At 49.2% G+C, this 21271-nt stretch overlaps 1 protein-coding gene across 2 annotated transcripts in view; it reads left to right on the forward strand.

Moving 5' to 3' along the window:
- Positions 1 to 21271, forward strand: part of faf1 (Fas (TNFRSF6) associated factor 1) — an 84351-nt gene that overhangs the window by 34095 nt on the left and 28985 nt on the right. For both annotated transcript variants that reach the window (XM_035414832.1, XM_035414833.1), the window contains exons 8-12: positions 4372 to 4458; positions 13122 to 13217; positions 14435 to 14558; positions 14671 to 14734; positions 14857 to 14938. In XM_035414832.1, the coding sequence (XP_035270723.1) occupies positions 4372 to 4458; positions 13122 to 13217; positions 14435 to 14558; positions 14671 to 14734; positions 14857 to 14938 (453 nt within the window). The remainder of the gene's footprint in view (positions 1 to 4371; positions 4459 to 13121; positions 13218 to 14434; positions 14559 to 14670; positions 14735 to 14856; positions 14939 to 21271) is intronic.

A 21271-nucleotide genomic window follows, 5' to 3' on the forward strand; every position in this document is an offset into this window, starting at 1 on the left:
CCCCCCCGTCCCCCCGTACCTCCCCCCCCCTCCCCGCGTTTCTTACCCCGCAGCTGGAGAGACCAACGCTGGACAACAACAACACAAAAAAAAGAGAAAGAAAGGAAGATAGAAAGGAAAGGGAGGAGAGATGGAGGGAGAGGTGCTTGTGGGCGAAAGGCATCTGCTGCTGGTGAGGTTGTGACTGTTTAACGGCAACCTTTTCTCCACTTTGATTTTAGCCCTGCCAGGGATTACCGGGCATCTGGAAAGACCGAGTCATTAATGCATCCAGCTTATGTCCTCGCAGCCCGTGCCACACGCACACACACACACGCACACACACACACACACAACGTTTGCGTCGAGCTCGGTCGGACGGAGGCCCCGTCCGACCGAGTGTTCTGTGTTTTAACTCCAACATTCAACCGATTCTTTCCAGGTCTGCTGAAGTATCATCTTAATTCCTGGTACATTTGCCAGGGCTTGATGTAACATACTGTGTATTTTTAGTTACCTTTAAAAAAAAAAAAAAAAAAAAAAAACGAAATATATATGTATTGCTAATTACTCACTGCCATATTAGAGACGGTTTGTTATAATAGATGGACAGAGTGGGGAATTTTGGATCTGCATTCATAGCTACTGATAGGCATATGAAAGGTGCTTGCCTGCCCAGGCTCTGGTCCTGAGGCTGTCTCTTCCTCTGTCCAACAGGGGGCAGCATGAGATAGCTGGCTGCTTCTTTTTGTGGAATGGAGAGGTGTACTCTGTTTTAGCCACCTTGTGCCTCTTGAAATGGAGAAAATGTGTAGCCGAGTGGGAAAATGAATGTTTTAGAAATGTGTATGATGTGCGCTTATGGTGCTATGCTTGAAAGTAAAATATAGGAACCCGGCCTTCCCTTCTCAGGTAGCCCTTAGTGGAGTAGTACTCTTTGTTTTTCAGTCTTAGGCATTTACCCAAATTAAAAAAATCTGAAGCAGATGGAAATGACAACTTTTCAAAGCAGAGCTGATTTCGGATTTAAATGCAACCGACTGTGTTTCAGTGGAACACACGACTCTTGTAAGTTGGAGGATGCAAGATATTCTCACTTCAAGACCTTCAACAGTTCGCAATTGCGGATTAGGCATAGTTTTTATGCTAACTATATGGCAGCACGAAAGGAATCATGGCTTGAAACCTTTAGTGGTAAATGTAACCACAGATTGTATTTGGTCTCCGTGAATTTTGTGTATAGGTTTGCGGTGAGGGTTTCATTACATTTTCTGATTCCTGTAGATCCTTGTGAAACTTTTGTCTTTCTCCCCTGTTCTCCTCCTCTTCAGTCGATCATGTGATCTGTGGGTATTTTGGCACTCACTCACATTAATTAGGCTCTCTGCGGCGGGCACCATTTTTAGGGGTTGAGATGGGATCGGAGCTTCATGAAAAGTTAATGTTGATTTTATTTTTTTTGCGGATTCCTATAATGACAGGATGGCTGTCCCCCTCTCCCTCTGCTGATGACGCTGATAATGAGAGGACGCGGCCCGTGAGAGCGTACGGGCGTCGGCGCTCATTACTCATTCATAATTCACGCCGCGTTCTCGTCCCCGCGGATTCTGTTTGTGGAGCGCCTCGTCACCGAAGGCTTCGGTCGTATATTTAGCTGTTCCAACTTAGCGACTTCAAATATGATTGTTTTTACGGACGTGCGTGCTTGTTGCATTCCTACAAATGTCGCAGGACGGGTCTGGAAGTAAAATGGCGCGTTTCTGTGGCTCTGTAGACCCTGGAAGGGACCGAACCTTTTGTGCTCAGTCCCGCAGAATATGAAGGCTCACTGTCGTAAAGGTTCACCAGCAGAGCTGCTTGCTCTCTGAAGCCTGGTAATTCTCTGGAGTTTAATTATGAAATGCAGTTGGAAGGAGGGACATCGGAGGGAGCGGGCGGCTTTGGAATCGGTGAACCTCTGACGGCAGCTTCCAGCAGGACCCTCTGCTTGGCATTCGTTTCTTGTTTCTCTGGGGGTGCCGCGACCTTTGACCCCCGGCTCTTCATTACAGACGGGCGCTGGTGTTTACGGCCGGCCTAGCGGTCAGCTCACCGCGGCGAAATCCCTGTAGCCATCTGGTCAAACACAGATATTACAGTCTGTAATAACATTGGACACCTCGGCTGACCCCCGCTCACTTCATAAAGGCAGTGTGTGTGTGTGTGCGCGTGAGAGAGAGAGAGTGATGGAGTGATACAGAAGAGAATGGGCTCTGCTGTCCTTCAGATGGGAGAAACAAGGAATCAATATGAGTCTAATGTGCGGCATTCCCCCACAGTGGGCTTGTGTCTGCTCTGACCCGGCCCTTTAGCCTCCTTTCACTAGCGCCCTCTCCCCTCCCGCTGGACACAAACGCAGTATTATAACACAGCACTTTTACCGACCAGTCGGCCTTTGCTGCCGAACATTGGAGAAGAAATTGGGTTTCCTCTCAGGCAGCTTGACCCATGGGGCTCCCAAGGGGCGCAGCTAGATAAAGCACCAGCCCTCAGTGCAACGCGGTCTATAATCTCACCCTTACCGTGCCAGTGCTGACTGTGCATGCAGCTACATAAAGCATAAATGGTCTTGCCATTGCCCAGGGATGGAGAGCTCTGGTAAGCGAGGTATGTCCCAGCTCATTGCTCTGCGGTGAGGAATAGGGACCCTGTGCTGCTGGAGTTAAGTTACTGTCTCCTCTGTGATTGGTCGCCTGCACCCGCTGCATAAGCCATGCAATACCTGCTGGTCAACTTTGTTGTGAAAATAAACAGCGGAAGACCGGTTTTTGTTTATGTAGACGATGCTGCATTTGCAGAGTCGGCCTACAATTACGAGTGGCCATTCAAATTTGAGTTAAATTAAAAATACAGATAGAAATGCACTGTAGTTCTGAAAAAGTCAATCGAGTGAACTTCCTGGATATTTTGTCCTCATTGTAATAATGGAGCCTTTTGCTGTGAGTGACTGTTTATATGAATTGTTCTGCTCTTTATTGAAATAATGGAGTGTATTTACTCTGTGTTTATAATGTTAGTAATCTGTAGATTACCTCTGGGGCTTCAGGTGCAATAAAAGTGCGGTGCTCAGGACCGGCTCCCCAGCCCCGTGCTCTCCTGATTCCTGATACCTGGAGCAGATCTGCTAAGCTATGAGGTGCAGAGGGCACAGACTCGCTGAGCCGCTTGTGTTTGGCGTTTGGTCCTGCAGTCAGAAGTGAAGGGTTCGCCGCTGTTTCCCCCTGTGTTTTACCAGCACAGCTTGGCACAGGCGGTCACCGGCTCCCTGCCCCCGCGTCCCCGAGCCCTCCGCTCTGCCGCTGCTGTGCCAATACCCCCCCCCCCCCCGGTCTGCGATAATGGGTTCAGGGTCTGGCCGAAATGGCCCGAGGAGAACGGAGTCGCCCCACCCCGCACCTTCCAGCTGTGGGAACGCTGGACAGTCACTCCTCGCTCTCTTCACCTGTCTCTGTTTCTGTATCTTTCCGGGCTTTTCTACCTTCTACACGGCGATGGCTCCTCGGACGAGGCCCGGGGACCCGTGTTCCTCCTCGGCGTGCTGGACGAGACGGGGGGGTGGGGGGGGGATTTGCCTGTGTGTACGAGGGAGATTTCCAGCACAATGGCCAGTTTGCTCTGCCTCGGTACCCCCCACCCCCCCCAGCGGGGGCAGCGCATTCTGCGGGGGTAATGCGCTAGAATCGGGGCGGCGGCCGGCGCAGACGCCGCCCGCTTTGATCACCCGGGCCCCGCGCACATCGGCCTGGCGTGGCGTGGTGGAGCGGCGGGGCGAGGGGGAGAGGGGCGCGCGGGACGCCCTCTAAAAGCACGCGGTGTTGTCAAGTGCAGATGCACGGCGCCTGAATGGGAGAAGAGAAATACTGTTCATTTCAGAGCGTGGGCCTGTTGTTCCTGGGCATTAAGTGTGGCATCCACGGAATGCAAATAACACGGGGCTCCTTCTCTACCCCCCTTCCTCGCATGCCCTCTACCCCTGCGCTCTTATTGGCTGCCCGGTGGAGAACTCCTCATGTCTCTGCGCCCTGCTGCGGCTTCTGATGTTTTTACATTTTTTTATTTTTATACCGATCCTCTGTGAAGTGTAAAGGTCCCTCACTGTGGGATCCGTCTTTATTGGGTCTTAAAGCTACTGTTGTGATCTTTTGTTGTTTGTTATTTGGCCTTTTGTTCTTTCTATTTTTTTTTTTAGCTGAAAAACATTTTTTTCATGAAAAAAAATGTAAGTCTGGTGATGCTCAGCTGCGATTCTCTTGTTGACAGGAAGTGATGAAAAAATAAATTGTCTTGTATATAACATGACAGACTAACGGTCTCGATTCCTCTGATGCGTCTTATCTCCCCCCCCTCCCCCAGGTGAAACGGAACATATCGGACCTGACAAACATCCCCGTGCGGCACCAACAGTGGGAGGGCTGGCCTGCTTCTGCCGGCGACGATTCGGTGAGGAGAACCGACGCGGAGCACGGCGAACACGCGTCACATTTTAACCGGGAGCGCTCCTCTGTGCTCTGTTCGTTAGCCTAGTCGCCCATTCACATTAACGGAGCTATTTTAACAGGAAGCGCTCCTCTGTGCTCTGTTCGTTAGCCTGATCGCCCATTCACATTAACGGAGCTGACATCCGGTCCTACAAGTCCTGTACATCTCAATGGGAATGTTTCTCATTCAGCCTGCATAACTTTGATATAGTTTTTGGATGGTGTGGTTTCCTCCAGTTTCAGTGTCAGAATGTTTGAGCACCAGGTTTTGGAAAGGCCTGTAGGCTCATGGAACTGTAGGCTCATGGAACCAGAATGCCATTTTACTTTTAGATTTCTTCTCTTTTCTGAGAGCTGTGCGCTCGCAGCTGTAGCGACACGATGCTAATGAAAACAGTCTGCTCAGCCTCACTCCGAGGAGAACGTGTTTATTTAGACTGGGAATCGCAGAACCGAAAACCTTTCTGCGGATTTCATATGAGGGAAGGTCATGGCGCAGATGGTTTCTAAAAAAGAATGAGTTTCACTTGTCAGACTGGAGCATCTTGTAATTGTTATTCTTTGTATTATATGTTATCCTTTTGGCATTGAGTCACCGTCGTGTGGAGAAACCGTCTACAGTGTGGGCTGTGAACAGAAATCCCCCTGGCGTGATGGAGATCCACAGGTGCAGTGCACAGATCAGGGCCCATGTGGTGTAGCTCTGCGCTGGTGTGCTGCAGTATTTTGAGCGCTGTGGAGACGCTCATTTTCGCTAACTGCATTTAAAAGTGACGTGGGATCTCGGATCCCTTTCTTCTCCCGAATTCCCTGATTTAATTCACACTTGACCTGATCTGCGCAGACGATATGAGTGCACAACATGGCCTCTTCAGCGTGAGTAAAGTACAGCTGCGGAAGAGTTTGAGCTTCTTTCCGGAAGGTTCATGATGCCATTTGCACTCTACCAGGTGCTAACCTGTTGGCCAACAAAGAAAACGCACATTAACTAGACTTCCCCAGACCCTGCCAAACTGCTGCCAAAATATTAATGGAGCACATCTGCCAATGCCCTTTATTATCACAGAGTAAAACGGGTTTATTGAACACAAAACTTTTCCTGAAATTTTACATTTCTTTTTAGATTAGATTAGATTAGATTCAAATTTATTGTCATTGCACCGAGTACACGTACTGAGACAACGAAATGCAGTTAGCATCTAACCAGAAGTGCAAAAGAAGCAGTAAGGTGTATGTACATATGTATAATATAAATATAGAATATGGAATATGAAAAGCTAAGGTATATACAGTATGAATGCAGGTATACATATGCTTATTGAAACAAAAAAGGTGTAGGACAGTACATGTACTGGGCTCCCATGTCAATTAAATCAGTTGATTAACCAGTTAAGTCATCTCACCTGGTTTTTTGGGTCTGAACTGGTTGGTGTTTTAACTGTATCTGCCCCCATCACCCAATTTTCTCCTTCATGGGGACATTAGCTCCTCTTGTACATTGGCTGCTGTTCCCAGTGACTGTGCCCAAAACAGCCAGGCAGCGTAATGATGATGTTCAGAGGGTCCTCAGTGTGAGCCCTGAGGAACTCCTTACCCCCCTCCTCTGTAGAAAGTCCTGACTGTAGTTATTGGATGGATCATTATGCTCTGCTAGTTATGGGCAAAGGGCCAGCATTCTACATGGGATGAATCGATGGGTTTGTTCCATCTGGTGTCCCCTCCAAATGGCGGCCTTCCATACAGGCCTTTTAAAATGTGTTCCCCTCTGGAAGGCATGAGTTTATGAATCCACACATGAAAAACATCATTCCTGTGATGTTTTTTGTTCTCTTAGGTCTTACTATGGGTTAGATTGAATGTAGCAGTGGCACCCTATATTTTTCCATTGGCTAAGTAAAGCTATTAAAGCTATTTTCATTAGCTTAAACACTTTCGCTTTAAGAGAGTGAATCGAGTTTTGGCACATACATTTATTTGGCTCAATACAAAAGTTTTATTTTTGGCACATGCATTGAGGAAATGGCACTGTTTATATTTATTATGTATGGGTGTGTGTGTGTATGTGTGCATGTGTAAATATATATGTATATGTATGTATTTGTTTATATATATGTAAATATATATGAAAATATACATATGAGTTTATATATATATATATATATATATATATATATATATATATGTATATATATATATAATGTATGCATGTGTATATGTGTATATATATATTTTTTTTTTTTACTGGATATTGTCACACAGTCAGAATAATACACAAGCTGCGCTCACCAGAAGCCAGACCAGACCCTGCAGTCTGCTTTAGAGATCACCCCTTGGATCTCCCATACGTGTGGCAGGCCACGGCCCGCTCCTGGGGGTGCCGCGCGCCCGTGCTTGGCGGGAGGAGATATTAAAAGCAGCGGCTCCTCGCCATATAAAGGCCCGCTTTCAGCCCTGCCTTTTTATTGAAGCGTCTCCCGGCCTCGCGGACACGGCCTGGCGTCGCCAGCCAAGCTGTTTCAGCGCATATCTCATTAACCTCGCCGCCTCTCCCGGGATCTGTACCAATAAACATTGAAGGCCCGGCTTAAAATTACATTTTCCGGGAGTCAGAATCGATGGCCGCTCTGCCCCGCCGTCATTATTCCTGCCCGTCTCCTTCACTGCGCTTTCCATTCCACTTAATATGTGGGGGGGGGGGGGGGGGGGAGAATCAAATCTCCCCAAGCTTCGCTTCTTACATTTTAATGACCATACATTTATACAATGCGGAGATCAATTTCAAATAAAAGCAAGTGGGGTTTATTGCCGGTCAGGTCATTTAATAATAAAAGAAAATATTGATAATGATTAAATTCTCCGAGACCAATGGCGGAGTCCGCCTTCCTGGTAAAACGGCGGTGTTTGAGAAACATAATTGTTAATATTAATAGGCAAAAGAGGGGCTCTGTCTCTGGCTAGATTGGGGGTCACGCAGAATATACAAAGAGTGACAGGCAGCCGGCCTGACTGATAGGACTCCGCTCCTTCAGCACTGTCCCGTTCCTGTGACTACATTTCCTTAAAGGGCATTTTGGGAAAACCATGTCTCTGACTGGGAATTAGACCGGAATTTGAGTTCAGGAGCGCGAGAGTGTCGATTGACGAGTAGAAGCGGCCGTGTTGGTAGTTTGTTCAAAGCGTTTATGAAAGTACAGCGACGCACGCTCTCTTGCGCCGAAAGCCTTTGTTATTGCAGGGCACTGGATCAATTAGCAGGTCTGCGCTAACTCTGAGTAGGAAGTGTTTAGCGTTGTGTTTGGCGGCGCTGTATCCACAGGACATTAGCACTCCCCCGCCGCGGTGGTTTATTTCGGGGCTGCGGCGTGCGGAGGGGGTGCGGTAACGGAACGGGAGCCCCACCGTCGGCGCCCGGGCCGCGGCGTAGCGGCCGGCGGGAGAGCTAGCTAGCGACGGGCGCGCACGCAAAACCAGCGGGCGCTCCGCCCCTTCCTCACACCGCCGCCGCCGCCTCGCACCGCCGTCCTCCGTCCTCCAATTACCAGCTCAGCCTGCTCGCGCTCGGGCTCGGGCTCGGCATAATGTGCTACGGCTAGCCGAGCCTGAAAATAAACTCTCAGTTTTTCGCGACGCAGAAACCCCGCGTGCGATCGCCTCCGTCGCGTTTCCGCTCGCGGTCCGCCGCGCTCGAACGGCGGCTCGTCGGCGGGCGGCTCTCGCCGGCCCGCTCCTGCGCGCGCTGTCAGGCGGCGCGACTGTAAGACGTGTCAAACGGATTGCCATGAATATAAATAAGGGATTACTCGCAAACAAGCCTGTAATTGCGGTGAAACCGAGAAAGTTTGCGCTCGTTTGACAGCCGGCACGCTCATATTTTTTTTTCTGCTCGTCAGGAAGCGGTGTGCGGTTCATTAAGACCCGTTCACTAATCACAGACTCGGGCGATGAAACTGTTTCCTCGTGACACGCGAGGGGTGTGGGCTTTTTTCGCGGCGAGAGGAGATCGATCCTCTTCATTGCCCGCTTATTGCTTCCCTGTGCCGGCGGGTCCGTGAGCGCCTGCGTGGCGTCGGGGAGGGAGGAAGCTCCGGCCTTGCAGCTCTGAGTGACGGGGACTCACGGTCCCTGTGGGAGTGATTGACAGACTCTGGAACATCCTTATTAGACTCTTTCCCCCATAATTGCTGACATTTATCCAGTGTTTCAGGGTGTTTGCTAATGTATTAATGCGGCCGGTCTCCGAGGGGCCCGCTCGCCGCTCCTCGGCCTCCGGCTCTTATGGATTCTCAAGTTAGCGGGCCGCCGCCGGCTTATTGGGCCTGCCGGTTGCCGTAGCGACAGGGCTCAGCGATAAGCCTCGACAGAGCCCCCCGTGTGATTGCTCTCTTCAGGTGACATTCAGCGGGGAGTCTGAGTGAGAGGTGTCCTCTTCTCTCTCTCTCTCTCTCTCTCTCTCTCTCTCTCTGCATGCGGGGAGGGTGCGTTTGCTCTGCCTCCCCCCCTCTCCCCCCACCTCACGTAAAAGCAGACTTCTGATACATTAATGTAGGGTAGGAGCTGCTGTATTTATCTGCTCAGACTGCTGCATAGGCCGTGCTGTTACCCCCTCCTCTCCAAATATCTCCCGTTCGGCGCTCGCTTGTTTGGAGTGCGGTGTAACGGGTGTGGCTTCGCAGTCCGCAGAGTTGTGTTCGCAAAGTTAGCGGCGCGTTCCCTTTTACAAGCGCCTTTTCAGGGGGAGGCAGGGGGGGAAGGGTGGGGCTCGTGTGCGAGGGCCTACCCGTGCTCCTGTGTGCAGGACCCCTGATCCTAATCAGGAGTGACATGTCTGCGGCGGGGCGAAGGACCAACCTGAAAGGGACCAACAGGTGTTTAGGGTGGGGCTCCGCTCTTCCTTTCTTCTCCTGCTCCTTTATTTTCCCTTTCTCGGGCTCTGTTGTCCCCCTCTCCCATCAAAGAGTTGTGGAACACGGTGGCGCGGGGGCTCAGGGTGCCGTCGGCGCAGCTGTCGCCGGTAATTATCTCACAGCCGCAGCCGGGGACCCAATCCAAACACTGACCCCGCCGGAGAAAGAGAGGGAGAGAGCGGGAGCGCCGCCGCCGCCCCGCGCTTCAATGCAAGTGTTAATTAAAAGGATCCAAAAAAGAGGAGCCCGTCCTTTGTGGCGGGGCAGAGGAGAGGGTCGCAGGGTGGGGATGGGGGGGGGGGGCTTGACCTCTTCCCTCGTCCCCCGCGGCGTCCCGGTGGAGCGCTTGTCCCGGGACGTTCCGGGAAGGGGAAGGTCAAAGCATTGGATGTGCGCTGAACTTTATATTTCATTCTCATACATCCTAATGGCCCTCCCCCCCCGCTCTCTGTTCCCCCCCCATTGACAGGGGAAGTGATAAACTTTATTTATACACTTATTAGGGCCTGGAAGGGAAGCCCCTTATTGTCCAGGGGTCCTGGTGTCTCTCCGTGGGGCTGGATTGGGGAGAGGGGAGAGAACAGAGCAGGGCATTCCCTCACTTCTCAGAGGGCACGTCTGATCCAGCCGCAAACACTTCTGCCTGATTACCTCTACTCCGCCTGTGACAGTTTTTGGAAGCGAAACCTCTGATTTTTTTATTGTCTCATTTCTCGGTTTAAACCTTTTATATTTAGATACTTTTCTGTTTCTTTTATTTGAAAAAGTTTTTCTCTTGAATTGTTCTCTCCGTCTCTCGTGCTCTTGTCAGTGGGTCTTTGTTGAGGGTCTGATCTAAGGGAGACAGGACAGTTAAGGGATTACAGGCATGGACTAAAACTAGGGGTCCAGTTCTTAACTGTTGAGTTCAGGCAGGATTGCCGTTGGGTTCACTATTAAGGGCCGGTTATGCTTCCCCTTCACAGCTACTGCAGTCATGGCCATGTTAAGCGTATCAACACTTTTCTAGTTTGCGAGTCTGAACCTTGTTCTAGATTATATCAAAGTGTAAAGCGTGACCAAAGCACAACTGATAATTGATTCACAATGGTGTTGATAAAATCATAACTAGAACTGACCCATGCCTGCTGTTGTGGCTAGATTCTGATCTCTCTGTGTTGAATGGAGCGCAAACAGGCTTCTCTGACCTCATGCTCCTGGCAGTAATTTACACATGTGCAGGTGGTAGGCGGCCATTTTGGCTCCACTAAACTGTCGGCTGCGTTTTAAATTGAGCCTGCAAACTGCAGTACCCTGACCATCTCAAAACAAACAGTCAGACATTGTGCTGTTCGACCGCGCGAAGAATTGAGTCAGTTTGCCATTGTGTAACGCGAAACAGTGCAGCACGTTCAGGGTTATGCAAGGATACCTTTCTCCCCCCTGCATGATAACGTCTGGCCAGATTTGAGGAGCTGGAACAATGCGAGGCAATCCTGCTAAGTGTTTCTCCCCAGGTGACGCAGCGCACTTCAGCCGCCCTCGACATCAGGCGGTACCTGAGCACTCTCTCGCTGCAAAGTCGCTTTTAATTAGCTGCGAAAGGCAAGGAGCGCTCATCTCAAAATGCGGAGGGGCGGAGGCACCATGTGGTGCGCGCAGCTCACGGATTTGTAGCCAGAATGCCAGTACTGTAGTGGAGATCGCCGGGCGAATTTACTGTCTTTATTTCCCTGTTGTTCGTGCTGTTTGAGGGGGTGGGTCTGTCTGCAGTGCTCTGCTGTTGCTCTGCGCAGAGAGATGCAATATGCTGCTGTGCTCTCCGGCTCCGTGGGGATGGCTGGGCTTGTTTCTCCTTGCGGTCTGACTGTTTCTGCGGCAGAAAGTACGACTGGCCGGGCCCCCTTTCCAACCTCGTTCCAATAAATCTTGTGCCTCAGATCTAGCTATTCCCACATGGAGAAACGCGTCAAAACTTTTGTGGATTAAAGCGTACGCTGTGTCATACGCTTACGGCGGCTTATTAGTTTCCCCTCCCGACGGTCAGAACCGTCTGCGGGATTCCTCGCCGTCTTCAACCCGAAACGCGACTTCCGAAACGCCGCCGCCGCCGCCGCCGTTTGCGATGCCGACGATAAGCGACGGAGGGTCTTGTTATTTAGCGGAGTCTTTTTAGCGATGAGCGAATGCCCGCGCCGCGTGTAGCCTCTCCCGCTGTGCCGCGTGTTTGTGTACGGGCGTCGGTGGGAACGCGGCGGCTTTTGATAGGCCGGTGTTTACGCCGCGGACGAGGCAGCGCGCTTCGAGAGGCGCGGAGCTCCCGCAGTCAGGCCGCCTTTGAAACCCGACTGGCGTTTCATGTAAGCGGGCCCCTCATTCAACAATTACCAAGCGCTCTTTGTCGGCCCCGGCGCTGCACAATGGCAAAGATTACAGCCCCATGCTGGTGGCTGTCAGGGCCTTTCCCTTTATCTGCGTCCGTGTCAGTCACGCTGCCGCTCGTTTGAAACCGCTCCTGAATGCCACAGTAGCATATATTGATATTTTTTTTCCCTCCATCCCCCCCCACCCCCCCCAGTCAAAATTGTTTGCATTCCTATTTTCGAAATGCCTTTTTTGAGGAAATGTTATTTGGGTGACATTAAGTGAGAGTGATTGTACTGTCTTTGAGATGGTACTTGAGTGTTTTCCCCTTTCAGACTGAAGTGGGTGGGAGTCCCAGCGCTGTGTTGGGGTCCACTGGGCCCGTGGGCACCGCGGTTCACTGGGCGGCTGGCACGCGGGTAGCGGGTAGTGGGTAGTGGGTAGCGGCACTGCCCACTCCAAAGGGACTGTGGCGGAATCGCGTCCACGCGATAGCCAGCCCTGGGTATTTATAGGGCTCTGCGGCTGTGCCAGGCCCCTGCCACGCTGCGGGGGCGGTGGGCGGGGTGGGGTGGCATGAGCCGACAGAGCAGTGCCCCCCAGCTCCAGCCGCTGGCTCCGGGGACCGAAGCGGGGACAGACTGCTTTTAATGAGTCCCTTCAGTGCTCACGCAGGGTGACATTTCCAGGTCCTGTTTGAGTTAATTAGCTTTGCTCTACACAAGCCATGCAGGTGTGTCACTCCAGAGACTCCCAGAGCAAGGTGGGAAAGTTCTCCTCTCAATTCTGTAAATAGGGCTTTTTCTGATGATCGGTGTCAGCATAGCTTTAATTGCAAAATTAAAACCTCTTTGCTTTTGCTGTAATTGCATTGCAGTGGTATTGACCTCGGGTTGTGTAAGCCTATCTGTGGAGCATCTGGAAGTTACAGATTGGCTGTAGCAAGTTTTAGCCAGTGTTACACTATAGGTTGGTGGTTGAGTTTGCTTTAATCATTGCCTGCAGTTAGTCACACCTGCACAAGGTCAAAATTTTTCCCCTAATGTTGGTTGGACTCTTCTTCTTCTTCTCTTGTATCTTTGTGTCGACATGGTCAGGCTCATAACACAGACAGAAAGGTTGTGAGCCTAACAAATTGAGGTGAGCTCAACAATAAAGGTGCTGCCTATTAATGCTGAAGATGACTCTTTGAATTTTCTCTCACGCTTGTCACCGCAGCTGATGGCTCTTTCTGCAGAAGTCTGGCGGTGATATTGTCAGTCGTCTCGGATCAGGGTCAGCGCTGGAGTGTGAGGCGGCTTGGATGCGGCTCGCGCTGACAGTGTAGCCGTCGGCCCCGGGGGGAGCTGGTGTGAGTGACGTGTTTGTTCTCCCCCAGGTGACGCTCGCCGCCTCGGGGATCAGCTACCCCTGCCATCACCTCAGCGTGTGCCGGAGGTTCTCCCCAGCCAACACCCGGGAGCAGTTTGAGGAGGTAGAGTCCGCTCCAAAACCCCCCCGCCCCCCCATTCAGTGACATGAAGGGAGTAGCTCAGACAGTGATACGTAAATATAAGCAGTCAAGCTTCTAGAAAAGTGTATTTGATTGCCCCCCCCCAAATATGCAAACTGTGTGTATTGTCCGGTTCTCCAAACATATTAATATTTTAAAAAATAGATATGCGATAGATAATGAATAGATCCCCTGAAAGAATTTTAGAGCTGTTCTCACAAGTACACTTGAAACATCTTATATAGGTTTTATTTAATCTTCTGGTTTTCTATTGATCGATTTCTACTTTCTGTATATTGAAATATTATCGGTACCATGTTCTCACCATGAAATGGCCTTAGATGCCAACATGGCTCTAAATAAAATTTAAAAAAAAGATAATGAATAGATAATGAGAAGAACAGGCCTTTCAGCCCATCTAGCCTCCCTGTTTGCCTATAAAATATAGTATCCAGGCCTCCGTCAAGCCTGTACTTGACTACCCCTATGGTCTCTGCTTCTACTCCATGGCCTGGGAAACGCATGTAAAGAAATGCCTCCTGATATAGCTGTGGAATATACCTCTGTAGCTACCTTTAGATTCTTAGAAATTAGATTGCCATTGTTCGAGGGCAGAGGGAGTTCATGTTAAATTGTTGCGTTATTCACCGTTTCCTCCTTGAGAAGGATTTTCTGTTTCTGCCTCCTCACTGAACACCGAATCAGTCCAGAGTATCTGCGTTGGCTGGTTCGTTTGGGGTGTCATCACAGAAAGTCTCTATGGAGCCAGCCGTAATTGAACTCTTTTTCTTTGGAAGCCTCTAACTTACCAGAAAGAAGGCAGAACATCCTTAGATCAGCCTTCCCGCTCTGTATTCTGACACATTTCTGGAAGGTTGTCATGTTTTTGTCATTTAAAATTGGGCTGTTGATGTAAATTCCACCGAAGAGCACTTTAATAATAACCAGTTCTGTAGCTTTGTGGTTGGCATGCCCTTGCCGAATGACACTTAAGTAATAAATAAATAATGAATGGTTTGAGGTAGTGACCCTGCTATTCATTGGAATCTTAACTGGTGGTTATATAGGTAATGTTACAGAAATGTTTTAAAAACCTGTCTTAAGTCACTTTTACTTTATATTGTATTGTTGAGCACCGAAGATGTCTCATCCAGAAAGTGTAATGAAACCTCTTCATGTTGTGTGTTGTGTGTCTGCAGTGCACAGATGTTCACATGGTAAGCGACAGTGAAGGGGATGATTTTGAAGATGCTTCAGAATTTGGGGTGGACGAGGCAGAAATGTTCGGCATGGGGACGTCGGGGTGTCGAAAGTCTCCCATGAGTAAGTCCTCTCAGATGATTCCCTTTACCTTTGATATGGTTCCTGGTTTCATTTGGCCCTTAATATTGTAATTTTTTTTTCATGCCTTTTTTTCCTTTGTGTCTTCCCTCAGTGCCCGAGAACACAGAGAACGAGGGAGATGCCTTACTGCACTTTACTGCTGAATTTTCAACAAGGTGAGTTCAGTCTGCGACCTGAAGCCCGGACACGTTGAGGTTGTGCGTTACACGCTGAAGGGATATTGTGCTGAGCGCTCACGGGTCTCTTGTTCTGCCTCTCCTGTGTGTTCGTGCGGCAGATATGGAGACTGCCATCCGGTCTTCTTCATCGGCTCTCTGGAGGCGGCGTCTCAAGAGGCCTTCTATGGCAAAGCCAGGGATGTGAGTAGCCTTTTTCAGTTTGTGTGAATGTGAATCTGTACACACTTATCAAGCTTTACTTGCAGCCTTTCTTTCCATCTCCTGAGTGCCCAGCTGAAAATATCCCATTATGGTCACATCCCCTGTCGGATAGCTCACTCTATAGCGCCTCTCTGCACACAGGCACCAGCCGCCACTGCTTTTCCACCAATCAACCACCATTTCATCTCAAGGAACCATTGAGGACGAATCCTCATTTACGATGGCGTCGAGTAACAGAGGTTGAAACGGCAAAACAAATAATGTTTCAGCACCTGTAGATTTCCTGGGATCGATGGCACAGAGAGCATCAGAGACCTAACTGAGGCTAATGAGGGACAGACGTAGGTTGCGGGTAGATGTAGTACCACCTACATTTTCCGTATGGGGTGTAGGGTTTGCTTCACTTTTCTCTGTGCGCTCTGCTAGCTTAGCTGTGCTCAGTGCCTCAGAGGGCTGCCGGTCTGGCGCAGCTGGTGTGGGGAGATCTCAGGCTCCCATTGGAGGGGAGCTGCAGCTGAACCTCGGGGATGGCGGGTGAGGCAGGGCGTGTCACACAGGGAAGATCCCACCTTACGTGCATCAGTTAGCAGCAGAGGTGGAAAATCCAGGTTCGGAAAGTAAGGAGTCCTCCCCGGTATTTTGTTCTAATCACCTGGATTTGCTAATTGGCACAATCCTTCAGCCAGGAGGTAGGACTAATTAGTGAAATCAGCTGGCTGAGTTCGTGGGTGGAAGAAGCGCATGGCAGCACTTTTACTTTCTGACCCCTGGACTTTCCGCTTCTGGTTAGAAGTTTAACCCTCGAAGGACATACAGTGTGTATTTGCCATGAATTTGTGTATGCGATCATGCATAGGAGTGGGTGTACACACGTCTGTGTGAGTGCACCGTGCAAGCAGGATTATGTACTGCACACGCGTATGTGCATATGCGTGCAGGCATGATTATGTACTGCACACGTGCGTGTGCGTGTGTGTGCGTGTGTGTGTGTGTGTGTGTGTGTGTGTGTGTGTATTTGTGTGCATGCATGTGCATGTGTGTGCGTGCGCGTGTGTGTGCGCGTGCGCATGTGTGTGCGTGTGTATATGTGTGTGTGTGTGTGTGTGTGCGCGTGTGCATGTGTGTGTGTGTGCGTATATGTGTCTGTGTGTGTGTGTGTGTGCGTATATGTGTCTGTGTGTGTGTGTGTGTGCGCATGTGCGTGCGCGTGTATGTACATGTGTGTGTGTGTGTGTGCGTATATGTGTGTGCGTGTGTATATGTGTGTGTGCGTATATGTGTGTGCGTGTATATATATGTGTGTGTGTATATATGTATATGTGTGTGTGCGTGTGCGTATATATGTGTCTGTGTGTGTGCGCGCGCTCAGGCCCAGTCCTGAAAGAGAGCTGTGATTCCTGGCACTCCTCCTCTGCTGTCCCTGCCAGTGTTGGTGTTGTGATTTACATCACCGCACAGCCAGCTCCAAATACCCGATTCCTGACATAGCCATTGTAATTCCTCTCATCCTCTGCATATTTCCGCCTTTCGTGCTGGTTGTGTGTGTAAATCATGTATTCATGCGCAGAAGCCCTGGATGTTTCTTTCCATTTAAAGATCCCACTGTTATTTCAGAGGACCTTCTAGCCAAGTAATTACCTTCCAGGCATGTAGATAAAAAATGCATAGTGATGCTATTGCAAATATTTGCACATATATATATATATATATAGTTTGATAATATGCATCTACCATGCAGATGAAATTATGTGTAATAATAAGCGAATGCATACACTTTTGTGTGTGCTTGTGTATGTTTGAGCTTGTGTGTGTGTGTGTGTGTGTGTGTGTGTGTATTCTTTTCAGCTCATGAGTTGAAATTGCCATTGCAGTTGCTCCTGTTGCCACGGCCCCAAGTGCATTTCAGTATCCCCTCACAACATCTGATGCCTTATTTTTAGCTTGTTTTCATTATTGTCTTCCTCTTTGTCCTTATATGGAGGCTTGTATCAACTGACAGCTTGTGTGGATTACGGTCTTATTAGAATGGGAAGAAGCGGCAAGATGTTTGGAGGGTTTCAGACTGCGAGGCGAAGGCTGCGCTGGCCCCTTGCCTGTCTCCCAGCTGATATCTCCTCCCCTAAGCCAGCGCAATATGGCCTCTCCTCCCGCTGGATGTCTTCTCTTGTTGTGCTCTGTGACTGTAGATTGAATGAAATGTTCAATGAAAATAAAACAATATGGAAGGACAGGCAGCTGAAGAGCCCCCCCCCCCCCCCGTCCCCCTGCCCCACACACACCCCCTCCTCTCTTTCCTTCTCTCTCCTCCCCTCTCTTTCCTTCTCCTTCCCTCTCTTTCCCTCCCCTGCATTTTTTGCGATGAGATGACACTCGGAAGAAGCCGATTCTCCGATTCCCGCCTCAAGTGGCGGTGGGGTGACATTAAGCAGCGACCCTGCCCGCCGCCGCCGCCGCCGCCATCGCCATCACAACGCCCTCTTGAAGAAATTGTCCTAAGTCCCTCGCTCTTGTCGCCCGGCCCGGCTGCTCATTAAGTGGTTATTGGAAGTGGTGCGGGGTTCACGGGGGGGATTTCGTGGAGGGCCCTTCTCCTGCCCCCGGAGGCTCTGGGGGCTAATCGCTAAGTAAAACACTACATTTGATGAAGTGTTTCTGGAGGCGGACGGACGCGCTCAATCCGCCCTTAATGAAAACGCCGCGAGGTCTTTGAGCCCTCCGAGGGGATCAGTGCTAAAGCCCCCCGCCCCCCCCCCCCCCCCGCGCTGGCCACCCATCCCCGCCAGCGCCCTCTCAATCCCCCTAACGTGCCAGTTAATCGCAGTAACCCCGCTCTCTCGCTCCCACAAGGGGCACATCAAAATTCATAGCTCCTCTGGGGGAGGGTCCCCCCCTCCCCCGATCGCTCCCCCCTTATAGAGCGAGCGAAGGTGGCAGCGGAGAAATCGATACCTCAGGTGGAGAGATAAGCACTCTCCGTCCTTCATCCCTCTCTCTCTGAAGCGCTTAATCTCCCGCTGATGTCTCCAGCTCTTTGGCTCTGCGCGCTGACAGCTGAACGTGTGTGGCAGTTGACAAATGAGTTCAGCGGAACTGTCGCAGTTTGGTTCTGCTGAGTCATCACATCATTTGACATTTTTTGGCATAAATATCTCATTCAGAATTACGACCAATCTGCATTCCATTAAGGAAAGAGCTCTTAAACTGATAAATGGGGGGTAGGGGGTTATTTTATTTTGTATATGAAAATAACTGTGATATTTTGGTTTCATTATGGATTTAATTATCGCAAGCAGTGACATTTTTCACAAAGCCTCCATTCTGTGTCTATGTCCAGAAATACACATTGTGTCAGATATTCTGGCCAGCCATTCATACCCTTGGCCACAATGAATCAAAATATGATAAATCTTGTTTGAATGTACATCTGTAAATTCTGGCTGTACATCTACAATTACATACATTTTCAATCAGAAATGATTCACTGATGCTGATTGGTCCTTGGCTTATGATTAAACACATATAATATTAGCTGGCCTTTCTTATTTATTTTCATTTGTATCAAAAGATTGATGAGTAGTAGTGTGTCGGTCTCGTTAATGTGCTGTGTTGTGGCTTTTCATGTTCAGGATAGAAGCAGACAATCAGGTTTGTGCAGTGCTCTCATGCAGTGCAACACAGACCCTGGGAATACAGTAGTGGCTTTGCACACACTCAAACTCAGTTGTGTGAGAGCAGTAGTTATGCACTTATTGTACGTCGCTTTGGATAAAAGCATCTGCCAATTGAATGTAATGCAGTAGCATTGGGATATTATTGTGCTGGGTACTATATGCTCCTGCCAGTACCCTTCTTGCAAATCCATTTCAGCATTAAAATAATTTAATGATCCAAGTGTTTTCCACAGGAAGACTAGAGATATCATCCATTCAGTTCCCTACAGTGATGTAAGTGCCAGCTGCAAGGTCTAGGAAGTTTCTATAGTGTGAGAGACATTTGACCAACCTGCTAGGTTTTATGGGAAAAAAGCTGAAGTTGAAACTGTATGAGCGTTGGAGGGTGAATCTGATCTGCGGGGATAATTGTTGTGTTGTTAGACCTGGGCTGCTGGCCAACTCCTGTTTTAAAGAAGCCATGGCATGTGACACTTGGGAATCCGTGGATATGTTGAATAGTTCGTGTTGGCACATAACATTTATTTGAAGTGTGAATGGCCCAATGAACTTGTATGTGTTTAGAATATGTGAAGAAGGTGGATTTCATTGAAAGTGCTCACATTTAGAGCTGCCATCTTTTTTGGAAGCTTATGTGCATTCATGTAAGAATAGACTTCCAGTGGAAAAGGTCCACAGTGGGCTGGTCTAGTGTAGCTGGAGAAGAGCTCCAGGGGGCCCTCAGGATTCAGGCATGTAATGGCAAAGCTTGCACAGGAAGCACAGGGCTGCAGGTGAAAGGTGTGGATATGTTGATGCCACTATTATTCAGACCACACTACTGATAGCCCTGTAACTCAAATAAGCCCCTGCATTTAATAAGTGCATAATTCCTTTCAGTTTCCTTTCAGATTCATTTCAGTTAATCAGGTAGGAAAACGAAAGCGCAAGTTGCAGCTTTATTTGAACTAGAATTGGTAAACAGTCCCATTCATTCCTCCCATTAATTCTTTTTTGATGTTCATATAATTAGTTATCTTTCTTCCGTTTGGGAGAGAGGCTGATGGAAGTCAAACCTTTGATCCCTCTTCTGATACTTTCTCTTTTTTTGTTCTGAGCGTATGAGCGAAAATATGGCTTGCCATTTAGTGTGCACATTAGGACATATTTGACTCTTGCCAGTTGTGGCAGTTTTGCCTTGTTTGGTGCAGTTTCTCCTTGATTGGTGCAGTTTCTCCTTGTTTGGTGCAGTTTCTCCTTGTTTGGGGCAGTTTTGCCTTGTTTGGGGCAGTTTTGCCTTGTTTGGTGCAGTTTTGCCTTATTTGGTGCAGTTTTTCCTTGTTTGGGGCAGTTTTGCCTTGTTTGGGGCAGTTTTGCCTTGTTTGGTGCAGTTTCTCCTTGTTTGGGGCAGTTTTGCCTTGTTTGGGGCAGTTTTGCCTTGTTTGGTGCAGTTTTGCCTTATTTGGTGCAGTTTTTCCTTGTTTGGGGCAGTTTTGCCTTGTTTGGGGCAGTTTTGCCTTGTTTGGTACAGTTTTGCCTTGTTTGGGGCAGTTTTGCCTTGTCTGGGGCAGTTTTGCCTTGTTTGGTGCAGTTTTGCCTTGTTTGGTGCAGTTTTTCCTTGTTTGGGGCAGTTTCTCCTTGTTTGGTGCAGTTTTTCCTTGTTTGGGGCAGTTTCTCCTTGTTTGGTGCAGTTTTGCCTTGTTTGGTGCAGTTTTTCCTTGTTTGGGGCAGTTTTGCCTTGTTTGGTGCAGTTTTGCCTTGTTTGGTGCAGTTTTTCCTTGTTTGGGGCAGTTTCTCCTTGTTTGGGGCAGTTTCTCCTTGTTTGCTGCTGTAATATCACAGGCTTCATACTGAAATAGTCATGTAGTATCAGTATTTTAAATATTGGATGGGTCTCCTTATCTACAGGCTCAAGTGTACAGTGTACATTTTCTTTGTAGTCTGCGTTTTCGAAATATTTAGTCAAAATTACCTTTTTAACTCCTGTGATAAGTCAAAAAATTTTGTTGGCTCTTTCTTCCTGTCCTGAACTTACGTTTGAGTTTTTAACACTCAAACTGAGTGACACGAGTCATGAAAGCGGTGTCCGATTTATTTTAACGCCATTGCTGGGGAATTAGTATTCTCAGTGACCGGACTCCGGGGTGGCAGTAATCTGAGCTCTTCATTTTAAACTGTTTGCTTTTCTAGAGGCTGCTCGGAGCGATCCCATTCACGGGGTCCCTCTGTTCCCCAAACATGCTCCATAATTAAAAAGGTCCTTCGGCAACACAAATACATAAACTGAGTGTTCCTCTAATTAAAAACGCGCCTCGTCAGAGGCCATATATGGAAATGTGTTTACGGTGGCTCTTTATTATCTGGCAGGTGTATTTTCGTATTTGCCCCCCCCCCCCCCCCCCCCCCCCCACCCCCAAAGACGCGCGGGGTGCTGCTGGATCACGCTCGCATAACAAAACGTCGCGTAAATAAGAAGTCCCAGGCGCGAGGGATAACGAGGGGTAGGGGGGGGAGATGAGAACGTTTGTGCGTTTCTAACCCGATGTGTTTGGATTCGTCCCCGGCCTCCGCTGTCAGTTTGGCGCTGGAGGCTTGTTTCTGTTCAGCTGCGAGCTGAACACCTGTGGGGCAGCCCTCGCGCTCATGTTGCACATAATCGCAC

Source organism: Anguilla anguilla, chromosome 4 (genome assembly GCF_013347855.1).
Source record: "Anguilla anguilla isolate fAngAng1 chromosome 4, fAngAng1.pri, whole genome shotgun sequence".
Classification (NCBI taxonomy): domain Eukaryota; kingdom Metazoa; phylum Chordata; class Actinopteri; order Anguilliformes; family Anguillidae; genus Anguilla; species Anguilla anguilla.